Consider the following 14,125-nt stretch of genomic DNA (forward strand, 5'->3'; position numbering starts at 1 on the left):
ACTGCGTTCCGTTCTTCTGGCGGCGTTCAAGTAGCAGAACTATTCGAATTGCTAGCTCTGACGTCACGCGAGAAGAGAGATAAATGTGTACAGGCCACGGTCTTACATTCCGGTCTGGTAACTAGTAGGGTGGGGAATGACTCGGATAATAAGGCAAAACCGTGGTTCTCGTCTTCGCCGTCTGCAGCGCTGCCCCCTCGGTGTGAGCCAATCATAAATCAGATCCGAACAGCTGATTTTTCGACATCAACAATCCTGAATAACACTCAAAAATGAAGAAAGATGCGAATAAAAAATGATTGAGATGTTTACTAGCATTCCATGGCGGGCGTGATAATTGTTTTATTTTAACGGAATCCTCAAATGTTTAAGTCAATAAAATCCATAAACATCAAGCGAGGGCTCACAACTTTTGAGACAGTTTGAGATCTTGTGGAGAAGGTCCACCGTTTACACACTTTACACTGAGTTATGAACTGTCAAAAACTTCGATGAGCAGGTCATCTTATCGGTATATATCTATATCTAACATACCCCGGGCCAATGGCGCCCCTACCGAATAGATAGGAAACAAGACCGTGTGCCTCATTAACGGTGACACCCCCTACCACTCAAAAGTGCCGGAGTTACCAGACCTGTATGTAAGACCGTGGTACAGGCCGACGCCGCGACGCTTTTGGGCCGATCGTGCCTCTCTATCGCTTGTTCCGCGCTCTCGCTTGCGCGCTCAGGCTCAGGTGGAACGTGACACTTTTTCGTGCGTGCAACCGGTGTTCATCGATTTATAAGACGTGACGTTATCACGTCAAAATCAGACCCGAGCACACATACAACATATATACCTGTGCAACCACTGGTAGGCGTGCATCAAACAATATCCTCCAAGAAAAATTCAAAAGTTACCTGGGTGGGGGGCTGCAGACCTGCCCGGTTTTTCTATTACCATAATGCTTTTTGCCCTTCTCAAATTATAAGGCATCAACCGACACTAGAAAGTTATAATAAAAATGTATCGATTTAGAACAATGTGAGCCGTTTTATTCATACAATTACTTATCATTGTCAATCATTTTTTTGGGGTGATTTTCATTCACGTAATTTTTCAATGGGCGAATACCAATGCCACAAATTTCAAGCGGATGACATTACTGGCACACCCTGCAGTAGATCGCCTACATGCTGAATCGCACAATAGTTGCATATTGATCGTTAAACATATCTCAGATAATAACGATATACCGGACCTGGCAAAATGATGAACCTGCGATGCCGAAGTGAAAAAAAAGTTGGCAGCTGCCTATTAGTAACGATGTCTAATGGTGGCGGTCGCGCGATATCATGTTGTGCCTGCCCGTTGCGGATCGAATCGTACAGATCTTGAAATTGAATGTAGCTGAGTTTTCGTATAAGCCCGCCTTAACCCATGGGCAATACGGTAGAACCTCGTTTATGCGGCATTCGATTGACTGAAGCTCCGCGTTACGCATGGCATCCGACTCATAGGAGCACTCTGCGTTAACTGAGGTGTGAACTCGTATTGTATAACACAGGAAAACTCAAATGAAACTGAACTCACAAGCTGGTGCCCACGTTTAGATGTATTTTTTTACAGTGTCACGATTCATACATGTTTTTCGCATTATCCGAGATTCAACGCACATCCGAGACGTCCTCTGCCCACATTACCTCGGATAAACAATTAGAATCTACCGCTGGACCGCAACGTGATCAAGTTCTTGTAGATAGGCGTTCTTCTTTCCCGTGCATTCAACTTTACGACAAATCCGTCCGAAGGTCTTGATGACGCGATTGCAGTTTACTTATAATTCGTTCAACACACATCGATTTTTTTTTCTGCATTTCTTTCGTCTTGATATTTTTCGCACAGCGACAAAAACACATGTTCCATTGTTGTTTGACTAACAGAACTGTCAGATATTTCAGGATATCTGGCTTTCAGCTTCTCAAGCCTTTCAAATATCACACTATACTTTTCTGCGCTCGCATTGATTGCATACTTCAATATACCCTGAAAATGAAGATGAAAAAGTTTACTATACTGCCAATTGAAACGCGTTGAATGGAGAGTGGAAGGCGAGTTAGGTGCTTTGCATCAATTTCTTTATAGAACACTATAATACTTCTATTGCAGCTAGTTGTTTTATTTAGTCATTATATTCATCATTCAACGGGTAAAACGGCCCCAACAGTGTGAAATATGTGTGGTATTAGTTATAGAAAGAACTTGCAGCATGGAAGCTCTTGAAGTTAACATCGGTGAAAATTTTCTCTGTAAAGCCTTTAATATCTTGAATCGTCTTTTGATTGAGCGTTGCCGGTATAGCAATATTCAGTGTAAAATAATCGCCGTGTTGATGTTTGAGCTGCTCGCTACTCCCAAACACGACAAATTGTCCGTTGACCAATATTCCTATTCTAAAGCAAAGGGTTTCTGCTTCTTCCATGCTGAAATATATAGATTGTGCACGTATCTACTAATCATATTTCCTCGGAAACACTTACACATACAGAGTCATTTATTCGTTGCTGAGGATGAGATCCGGGTGAGAAAGCCGCTTATGCGGGTGCCTGGTTAAACGGCTACCTTCGTCGTACTAGTGTTCAGCAACGAATAAATCACCATGTATAAGGAGTATAATAAACAGTGAGGATATAATAGTCCAAGAGCCAGCGACCGCCAGACATATAATGCGTTGCAGTGTTAGGCCTTAGATTTTTGACGTCCGTGCACAGGTGCACAGTAGATAAGAACTTTGGGTGTTACGAACCTTGAGTCACGCGGACTTTGGCAGATAACAACTGCTGAAGGTGGGCATAAAAATGTTTGAGCAGCCTGTTATGATATCAAACCTAATTTCTTGACATGTTCAATGGGATAGCATTATAAAATAGAATCGACAATTACCAGGCATATTTCACATCATAAACAATAACGGTGTCATTTACGTTGCGGTATTAAATCTGAATTTTATACATGTTATTCGGACGGTTGTTTAGCGATATTATTCTAAAAGCCAAACACGTCCGAAGAGTCCAACCTGTCACCTGCCGAAGCACGCGTGGCGCAAGGTTCGTAACACCCAAACGTTGATATCTTAAGCTCAATATTGTAACCTATGTCTGACTGTCACTGGCTCTCCGTTTGTAAAGAATAGAACTGTAGGGATAAAGAAACTGCACCTTTGCGTAGTGACCAATAAAGACCTGCCCATTTCACGGATGAGGTGTAGCGAATCGCATACAACCTGCCTTGCGATTGCGTCTAATCCCGAAGTCGGTTCGTCCAACAGAACAACAGGCAAATTGCCGATTAAACTCTGCAGGATACAAATTTTCTTCCGTATACCCCAAGGACAATGCATTACTCTGATATTTTCATAATCCAAAAGATCTACGAGCATACATGTCAAGTTGGGTTAGTCTTCGGACGATGAAATACGTGAAACAAAAAAAAAAAAAAAAAGATTGGAGGCATCTACCAAACACATCGAGCCATTTGTCCACTTCGTCTCGTACTCGGTCCGGGGGTACGCCACGAAGAGTTGCGTGTAAGCGTAAGTTTTGTCTGGCAGTCATGAATTTATTCAACCCTCCGATTTGGGGACAGTATCCAATCATGCCAGCGAACTTGATCATTTTTATGTCAGTTTATGGTATTCATTATGTATTATCGAAAACAATGATAACTTCAGCTCGGTTAGCTTCACATTGGTAGCAAAAATTAAAAACTTACCAAGTGCTTCTCCTTCGTTAAATCGTAGTTCTTGATAACCGCTTTACCACTTGTCGGTAGTACTTCCCCACTCAAAATTTTAAATATCGTTGACTTGCCAGACCCCGTCATTCCGAGTAATCCGAGACAATCGTTTTTGCATACCTGCAGCATACCGTTCATTTTCATTTCATAAAAGTTGCAACATCGAATTCCGCCAAATATACCGTTAGACGTACGTGACATACACTGATCGTAACAATGACGGATTACTTGCATTAAAACTGATTCCTCGAACCACTGCCTTTCTGCCGAATTTCTTTGCTAGACTTTGAACCGATAACGTTACATCGGACGAGACGTCCGTTTCGCCTGATTTATAATCTATAAATTTAAGTTACGTTATAGGTATGCATAGGCAATCTGAAAGCATTCGAATGAATCATGCCAGCTGTGACATTTCTATTTTTCTTATATTCTTCAACTTTACCGCGCATGAACTCATCTGCTCGTTCTTTTTCACAAAGAACATACGGTTCCTTAACAGTTTCATGTATCGCAGCCGGGTAGCACCGCCCGTCGAACCATTTTTGGATTCTCGCTTTGTACGAAGACTCGATAAACATTACCATTGTTATAAGCATAATAGTTTCCAGTGACAATATGGCGATGTCAAGCATTACAGAATGATGAATCAATTTCGTCCGCATGGTACTCAGCGGCCGAAAACAGCCTTTATCTCCGCAAACATCTGCGGAGCAATTCAAGTTTCATTTCAATTGTATATTTTTTATAATTTGCCAGCTTTTAATTAGTCGTTCAGACTATGCCGTCTCGTTTTTTTTTTTTTCAAGAAAATTTTATAAAAAGTCATTCGGAAGCTACGTTTTTATACCAAATCGCCAACGTTAGATGTGTTATGCACTGTGGTGGGGCACTGGTCGAAATTCTTAATGATCAAAGTTCAGACAGACCATGACACTGGTTAGTCGAAAGTCCAGAATGGTCGAAACGATTAAAACTTCTAATGGTCCAAATTCCGGAATTTGCTAACCCTCACTTATGCCTCACTTATGATGTTGATTCGATATTTCGCGCGATTAAAATGCCCTCGATCTGAACAATGCTGGTCGGAATCAAAAACATCAATTCGGTGTCGCCACAAGTGTCTCCTCTGGTTATACTTACTCTGAGGTGACGGTCTGTCTGAACTTTGCAGATAATTCGTAACTTTTCCCCGCATCCAAGTAGTGCCATTTTTCGTACCGTGTTGGATAAAATTCGTAAGAATATACTACAACGAAGTCAAACAAGTTGAAAATCACTTGTCGCAATTTTCGGGTTATAAACAGTCCGAGCATCATCCGTTGAACTGTATTGTGAGATCTCTGAAAGCTTGACAGATGTCTGGAATTATTTTGTAATTGATCATTCATTGCCCGTCCAACGCATGCAAGATTTAATTACGATGCACTTATATCTGAAAGGGTATTGCAGCTCCGAAGCGATCAAGTGTGAGAATTTGAAACGGATCACGTCAGTTTTCTCGACTGTAGGAGTATAATTTGTCCGATTGAAAAGAACTGGATATGGCAATGAGAGGTCTACGATAAGATTAACAAAAAAAAATAAAATAAAATAATTCGCAAAGCGAAATTTCGTATTATATGTGGGTGTGTGTAATTAGAAACTGTAACTATACATTCATTCTGTACTTGTATACTATGTAGCCTTAATACGATCGGAGAATTTAAATTGAACGTATCTTACTTACGGCAGCATGGATCTTCTGCCCAGAATGGGGTGGAGCAACTGTCCAATTGTCTACATTGGTAGTTGTAAATGTGTATAGAAAGGAAATTTCCGACCGCACAAGCCAAGGTATACTGAGGAAATATGTGGAGCAACATATCGCTCAATTCTCTTCCAGTTTTTGAAACAATTCGCGTTAATATTGGATGTGTCAGAGTTCCATTAGTAAAAGTAACTGAAAAGTAGATCATTGTTAAGAGAGGGTTCTCCGCCGTGAACGAAATAACAAAATGTCACTTTTTTTTTTTATGCTTTGTTTTTTGTTATTAAGGATATTATTATTCAAAGAACCAGCTGGCCAAGCCTAATTTTCACTTTTTCTTCCACTGCCACGCCAAGCTTACAGTGATACTTGAGGATTATTTTCATCTTGCATCATATAGATACTTACGAATTGTTACGTTCAGTATTACCACAAGTATACACATAATTTCAACTCTTCTCACAAAGAAATGTATAATATAGCCCATTGGCAACGCTGCTATCCCGTACAATAGGAAAATCACCAGCATTCGGACTATGATTGGAACAGTTTTTCATTCATATCGATGCTTCAATTGCGAATCGCAAGGCATTCGTATATAGATTTCTCATGGACCCTTACCATATTCGATCCCATCGACATCGGGGATGACATTGTAAAAGATAGGGACGAGAAAAGCAATCGGCAAAAGACACAGCAAATAAATCAAAATATCTGTGACATAGATCGGAGCCCAATATTTTATAACGGACATTCCGATAGTATTCAATTGCAACTGTTTTGAGCTGGACCTGAATTCCGTCGTCGCCGAAGCAATGCTTGGCAAGAGTAAAAATAGGGACGCAATGACAGCGAAGTTTTGCCAATTTCTAATCCCACGACTGTTGATGATACGGCTTTGCCACTAAAGGATCAATCTTTGTTAATGTTTCAATTTTGTTTGAAAAAAGCAAGTGGTTGATGTTTCCGATTCATCAAATTTTCCAAGTAATCGAAGAAATAAGAGAAGACCATTCCAAGACTCTTACATGCGTACGATCCAAAATTGGCTCTGTTTGTATTCTAATGAAACACTCCTTACAGCCGTTGTGTCTCAGCAGCGCGTTGTGGAGGAAATTGACTGAAATTGGGCCACTGTGCGATGCGGTTACAGAGTACAGAAGGTCTATTCCATCTTTCTCGGACACATCAATTCCCAAGAAATATCGTTCTCTGATCTAGAGAACATGAACTTGTCTACACGTATTCCATCACTGCAGGTAGAATGAATTACTGTCGTGCAGGTCGTCAAACAATTTCCGCAATTTTCATTAAATTTACCTCTATGGAATTCCAGGTGGGCTTTGTGATAAGCTCTCTGACACTGTCGTTGGACACGTAGTAATAATTACCCTGTCCGTTAGAATCGTACAACCTGCTCGTATCTATCAAATCACCGAGCAGCGCCGTCGAACTTCCATCGCTGCGGTGAAGCAGAATCCCGAGACCCGCGGCAGTGTATTTCGAGATGTTAACTTGGTTCACCCTGCAGATCATGTGGGACGAAAAATATATTGATACACGCCTAAGGGTGATGATGATCACAAATCATCACAAAATAATTCGGTTTTCGGCAATACTTTTCAGACTACGGTGCATGATAGGTATTGCCTAATTATGTTACCTTGATGTCATGATACGGAGATTCGCTGAGCCGGCCATTTCCATACACACGATAGATGTGACCAATGAAAATAGCAGCTGGAAAATAGTTTACAAGAAAACATCACGGATTCCAGCACATGAATAGTGGTAACTAGGGCTTGCGATCAGCGTGCCGTTTATACAAAACTTACAGAATAACCGTAGACATTCCACAACGTAAATACGTGCAAACACTTCTTGTAAAACATAATGCCAATCTGTTGCATGAAAAGCCTCCATCCTTTCATTCTCTTCCATGCCTTTGCTGAAATAATTACAGCCTGTTTTCCTCGTCAAATAAACTTTTTTCAAAGCCTGTATCCGATTCATATTATTTAATAATACAATATAATACCCAGTAGATGCGATAATGCATTGCAGGTGTGTACAAATTTTTCCGAAATAAATTGCAATACTATTATGTACGTAGGGTGTAGGGTACTCGTGTATTACAATTCATATCCCAAGGGTAGATTCCGGGTGACTAAGAATTTTAAACTTGAACCTGATGGCTGCGAAAATACTCTGATAGAAAAAATGAAAAATAAACGGGTGCTGTTCTCGTATTATTATCCTCCCAGCTTGTACCTAGACAAGGGTGTAATAAAGTATCACCTGTAGTAAGGAGTTCGTGCCGTCTTTTTCTGATCATCATTTCGAATTCATTACTGTTGTAAAAGCCGTTTATACCGTGCCGCGTCTTGATATGACTCGCGAATCCTATTCTGGATCACACACATGAAATAGCCAAAGATACAGACTGAGATTAGTAATATCATTTTCAACTGACTATTTCAGATTATGAAAATCGAATCACTCATTATTTGAATTGGATTAATAGGAGTTGGCTTAAAGTTCCTTCTAAATATTTACCTACGAAATTGCTCTTCAATACTGGCAACACTCAATCCGAGAGTCTTTATTCTCAACGAATAAGCGTTGTACTCAAGATGTTTGAGCAATCTTGTGAACATAGTTCTTCGTGGTAAGTCATACTTTATTACTAACCCCAATCTGCTTCGCAATTTTATCTGATCCGAAGAAAAGTTCTGGATCGCAGCGGTGAGAAGGTCAAGGTCGCAGTCCTCTTCGATTACTATACTTAGCAGGTAAGCAACACCTGTTTTCAAGTTTCACCCATAAGATTGGAGAAATTATTGTCCGGGTCTTCCAAAAATTGAATAATTACGCCGCGGTCTTCAAACACCCTACAATCTTACAATTAGGTGATGAACGTCAACTAGCTTCGTTTTGTTTATTTCTCGCGTGTCTCAGTTGTTTAGGTGGCCGAATTTTTAAAAATAAGCAATCCATTCTGCCCGGTAATACTTATAATAATAATAACATTAACAATAACAATAGCAATAGCAATAACAATAGTAATAACAATAACAATAACAATAACAATAATAATAATAATAATGATAATAATGACGCCGATGACGATGATGATGATGAAAAACTAACCGAAACGTCGATTCAGATACATTTTGGTTCCATAGCACTCGACTTTACCATTTGCGATAATTGCAATTCTATCCGGTAAAACGTCCGCAGCTTCCATCGAATTTGTTGTCATTATTATGGTTCGCTGTTCCCTAAACGCCTTGACGTTTTCAACATACTATAATATATTTGTTTCCCATGACACTATAAAATGTATACTAAGTTTTACAACACGTTTGCACCCACCAGTAGCGTGTCCCAAACTCTACGCCTGTTCTGAGGATCGACGCCGTACCCGGGTTCGTCCAAGACTAGGATCTAAATATCGGAGAACCAATTAATACATTAAAGGTATTTCCATACGTGTGTATAATTAAGGTACATGTGTGTTTTCTATTTTGTAAACTTATAGTGATGAACCGGATGAGAAAAAGTAAAAAGTATCCTTGGCAACCTGGGCTAATCAATTGTTAGTATATACCTTGGCGTTCCCAATTAAGGCCATGCTCAGACAGACACGTCGTTTCATACCCAGCGAGAAATGTTGAACTTTGTCGTTCCAGTTCGAGCCCAATCCCAGCTGAGTAAGCATCATTTCAGCCTTTTCAAATGCATCCTTGTAAGGCATCCCTTTTAGCTAAATTTAGTCACATTAAACATAGATGCGTTGCATATTGTAGAAATCGCATGACTTGCACAAGAATCGTATAATACGATACTCGAAATTGCAATGATCATGTTTCATACACAAAATGCATGATATGTTTGTTAGCGCGATTCTGCCTGCGTGGCTGCATGTATGCGGGCGTGCATGCGAGAAAATGACACGCGTTTGCACGATGAAAAACTCTCAAGTTCAAATATTTCTGTCATACCATTCCGAACAAGTAAACATGTTGTATGGCAGTCAGATCGTTGACAAGAATATTATCTTGTGGACAGTATCCGATGAGGTATTTTGACGAGTCCTTCTGCCTATTATAATCCCTTCCAAGGATGTAGATGTCTCCCCGCGACGGCTTGTGAATACCTGTTTTATACAAGACATCCATCTGCTCGTATCGGATTTTTATACTTATGCAATTGATATTACGTTATATTTATGGCCTAATTAAATCTCGTATATAGGTATCTATGCATTGAAGATTATATTTTTATGGTGGCCTTAAAGCAAAATTATAGCCCCGTGAGTCGTTACACATCTGTCAAATGACGAATTGCAAAATTTCTGATTCTGACAAATCGGAAGGGTGCTGATATTTTTCTGTCTTTTTGTTCTTGTATCGGATTATTAATAGACAATGATATGCCGTATCTTCGTCGTTTTCGGAATTGTTATTTTTGAATGAACTTTTTGCAAAACTCCTAATTCCAATTGTTAGTAATACACTGTGAGATGTGTAAAAAAAACTCAGTGAACAATGATATCAAGTTTTGAAGCAGACGACAGATTTTTTTAAACAAATGGCATTCGAAGTCCCACATTTTGCACTCATAAATGACTGCAAAGTTTTAAGTATAGTGACGTCTACTGTAAGTCATAATATGTACACGTAGTAATGATTTTTAAAACTGAAGTAACAAAGCGTGACCGTAAAGGTGGATTTTTTTCTAATTTTGTGTGCAAGAGGTGTATTTATTTACATCAATCTTGCGTTATTTTATCTATTCAATGATTCACGATCAATAAAGAAAGTTCAGAGCTATCCAGTATTTCACCATCTGAAAGGTTGTTGTTATATTCGACAATACGAATTCCGAAAATTACTATGAAAGTGACCAGAATCTATTTTTGATATAGGACAAAATTTCGCAACAAAATCATATGTAAAAGAAAATTAGCACTCTACCGGCATGGATACTCTATGGGTCTAAAGTTTTGCTTGCGGTTTCGCTTCGATGCGTATAAATTATCACCGTTTAATATGTGAGAACCAATTGTCATGCAGTACCTACAATCATTTTTAGGAGAGTACTTTTCCCAGCGCCGTTGTGCCCAAGGATAATATGGAATTCCCCCTCGTAGAAATCGATATTCATACCATCGATTGCAGCCACTCGATTTTTCATCGAGCCAAACGTTTTCGTAATCTGCCTGATTGTGATTATCGGCTGTAGCAGATTAGTACCGACAATGAGTTGTTACATCGATCGGTTACGCGACATCAATTGGTAATTAGGAAAATTCTGCGGTTAAGGTCCATATTGGGTAGACAGATATATAATATCACAATGCGGCAGCTGTATTACGCTCGGGGGCGTAAGGTACGCGATAACGATCGCGAAACTATACTCACCGCCGAACCGGTCGGCGCCTTCTCAACGGTAGACCGCTTTGTCGTGCCGTTGTAACTATTGACGTCGAGATTTTCTGACCCCGAACTAAATGTCTGGAAAAACATTTTTTTTGCCGGTTTATCAATCATTTATAACCAGGTGAGAGCTGCTATCGAACGTCGATATTCGATTGACGCAATTACAATGAATTGAATTATTATTTCATTTGTCAATATGCAGAATTGTTTTACGTTGGAGAGTGCAGGTATTACGGGCGTATAGGTAGATAAGTGTGAATCACCTCGCACGGATAGTACCATGATCTGGCGGCCCCGAGTTTACCTGGCCTCAGGCTGTCAAAATAAAGTGTCAATAGTATCCAGAAACATGCGTGCAACGTCCAAGACGCTAGAATCATGGTAAGAGATGGTCGGTGCTCCCCGTGTACCAAGTAGATCGCTTCTTCGGAATCTACAGCTTTTGATTCCATCGGTGCCGACCTCGAAACTGGCGTGTTATTTGAATTATATCCGACGACGCGTTCTCCTATGTACGAGGGAAGAGATTTAGAGCGCTGGCGGTACTTGTTATTCAGGGCTCCAGCGCCCTGCCAAAGTCCGAGCTTGGCTTTTAATCCGACATTTCGGACGGTCGCATCCAGCAATGGGAGCGGGCTTACCAATATTCGTATCATGCCTTGCCGCAAAATTGGACAAACCATAGAGCAATCCGGTATGCGGTAGACACAGTGTTGCGAGTTGTATAAAGTACCTCATGTTTTCTGTCTTCTGGCTTAATATCACTGATAAATAACTCAGTACCAGCCACAGCATAGTACCTACGAGGCATGCTTTCAATGCTGAAAGATAATATTACATGCCAGTATCGGCATTATTACAAAAACGAATCACAATGCATGTCGTAGCTGTACATAGGCATGTGCATACATATCATCTGAAGTGTAAACATTGATCCGTGACGTTCCGGACGATACAACGCTCCGACATCACGATAAATAATGTAGGGTGTTTATTTATCCATAGCAATATTGGATAACAGTACAAATGTAATCGACAGAAGAGGGAAACAGCGTGTGTGTGCGTGTGTCTGTGTGTGTGTTTTGAATTGACACGTATTCTAAGGTTAGATTCGACGGTCATGGGTTGTGTTATGTTTATTGAGGTTGAGTTTGTTTCGCGCTCGGCCGACTATGGTGCTTAAAAAAAAATTACCCGCCTCAGGTTCATTGTCGCCAAGCGTACACACATTTCAGAGATAGAAAAATTACTAGAATGAGGTTGAAAGTGGATATTCAAAGAGAGATGAGCTATATGCACAGTAAGAGCAAACTTGTAACTAAAACTAAGGTTGAGCTAAGGTAAAGTACGTCTAAATTAAGTCTACACAGCTCTCAGAAAGCTACTGTCCTATGTCGAGTGGTCGAGCTCTGTCTAAAACAGGGGGCTTTGCGTGAGTTATTGCCTATAACCTTCAACTTACAGTCATCGAAAAACGTCCCTACGAAAACCATGAAGCACGTCGACATTGTCAGATAAAGTATAACAAACAGGCAGACAGTTGGAGGATAGGTGTTCACGAATACGGGATTCAATATAATGGTAGATGCTATCGCCGCAGGCAACCCAACCATCAACATGTACGACATCCAGCCTGCGTACAAAGTGCTCGGCGACATTCCCATGGCATACATCAAGTCCTGAATCATTATAAAAAGTCTATATATTCGAGCGGTCAACATCTAGATGTCGGAGGACCGCTCAAAAAACATGCCGCCCCTGACTCGAGTCCGCAGTTCTATTCGTTATACATAAGTATACAACTGTTGCGTGCGGTAGTAATCATCATGCGGCACATGTATCTCGCGTAGCGTGTATTTACCCGAAAACCTTTGTACTTGTCGTGGACCACCTTATACAACACTTCGGCAGGTATCAATAGGAGCGCGATGATTATCAGGTAGTATGCAACGGTTACCGAAGGCTCCAAAAGCACGGGCATGACCAACAGGTTTAGCGTATGATAGGGGAAACGCCCAATCCGAATCTACTGGGAGATTTTACGTGAAATTAATTTTCGTCAAGACGTTGACCTCAAATTTCATCGAACACTGCCAGCACATTACCCATTTTCCCGTTACCTTGTTCTTTAAATTGAACAACTGGCCGTCGTTCCACATATTCAGAAACGAAACGTCAATCGCGATTTGCAGCGGTATGAAACCAGTGACCATGTAAGGGTCTGAAATATAATCGAGGCACTTGAAGTTCTTCATACGTACTTTTCGCTCGTTGTATATTGGGTACGCACTTCGACCCAATATCCTCGATTCATTGGTAATATAAATACTTAACGTTTCGTTGCGAAAAGGAAATTACAACTATTGGACGAGTTATGCATAATTAACGCTTGCCTTCTCTAGATGGCTCCTCGTCATTCCACATGGCAGAGAGACTGCTGCTGAAATCGTAAGATCGAATTTTGTAATCCAACACCGTCGGCTTGTTGCGTTGATCACCGGTTATGTTAAAAATCGCCCACAGCGACTTGACGTGAGTATTCTTGCCGTGTGCTTCGTTTTCAGCAACCGGTGCAACTGCGAATGCGGTAGGTGTGTACGCATATTACGTACAATTAAGATGCTCATTAAATGAATAATCCGAATTTTCAATATTCCCAGGTCGAGATAATCTTACTATTGATTCTCAACAACTTTGCAGCTTCCGACATTAGTTCGCTCACGAATCGGTGATTTGGGGTGTAACGACAACTCACATCTTTCGGCATCTGGTTAAAAATTTCTGCAACCTTCAGAGGTTCGTTCAGCTGGAACATCATTTCATTGTATTATTGAACTTTATCAGAAATTCATTACGGGTCGCATTAGGAGCGACGCTACACTCAACTAAAAATATTTGCATCGTTGCAGGTTTCCGGCATTCGCAGATTTTTTATAAAACTGAAATCGGAACGTGCCGAGCAAAAGGAGCGGCACTGAGTCACGCCCGCTATATGTATCCCGTACAAGTACACGGATGGTAACTTTTTTCCAGATTCTCCAAATTCAAAATCTCAGCTTGCTCAGCTTACGAGATAACGGGGAAACCCGCAATAATGGTAATTTCGCTCCATGGCATAATGTTAGTTGATATATTAGGTATTTCGAAATTTAT

General features: G+C 40.5%; 1 protein-coding gene across 3 annotated transcripts in view; it reads right to left on the bottom strand.

Moving 5' to 3' along the window:
- Positions 1-1,816: 1,816 nt before the first annotated feature.
- The window catches only part of LOC124178070 (phosphatidylinositol 4-phosphate 5-kinase type-1 beta), a 58,239-nt gene continuing 45,930 nt past the window's right edge, over positions 1,817-14,125 (bottom strand). The window contains exons 19-23 of one of the 3 annotated variants that reach the window (XM_046561173.1): positions 3,755-3,898; positions 3,501-3,648; positions 3,202-3,412; positions 2,250-2,466; positions 1,817-2,029 (exon numbers count right to left, since the gene is read on the bottom strand). In XM_046561173.1, the coding sequence (XP_046417129.1) occupies positions 1,832-2,029; positions 2,250-2,466; positions 3,202-3,412; positions 3,501-3,648; positions 3,755-3,898 (918 nt within the window). In that variant the 3' untranslated portion in view covers positions 1,817-1,831. Of the gene's footprint in view, positions 2,030-2,249; positions 2,467-3,201; positions 3,413-3,500; positions 3,649-3,754; positions 3,899-13,604; positions 13,779-14,125 lie in introns of those variants that run through there. The other 2 variants (XM_046561176.1, XM_046561177.1) reach the window with 2 other exon arrangements.

This window comes from Neodiprion fabricii, chromosome 3 (assembly GCF_021155785.1).
Source record: "Neodiprion fabricii isolate iyNeoFabr1 chromosome 3, iyNeoFabr1.1, whole genome shotgun sequence".
Classification (NCBI taxonomy): domain Eukaryota; kingdom Metazoa; phylum Arthropoda; class Insecta; order Hymenoptera; family Diprionidae; genus Neodiprion; species Neodiprion fabricii.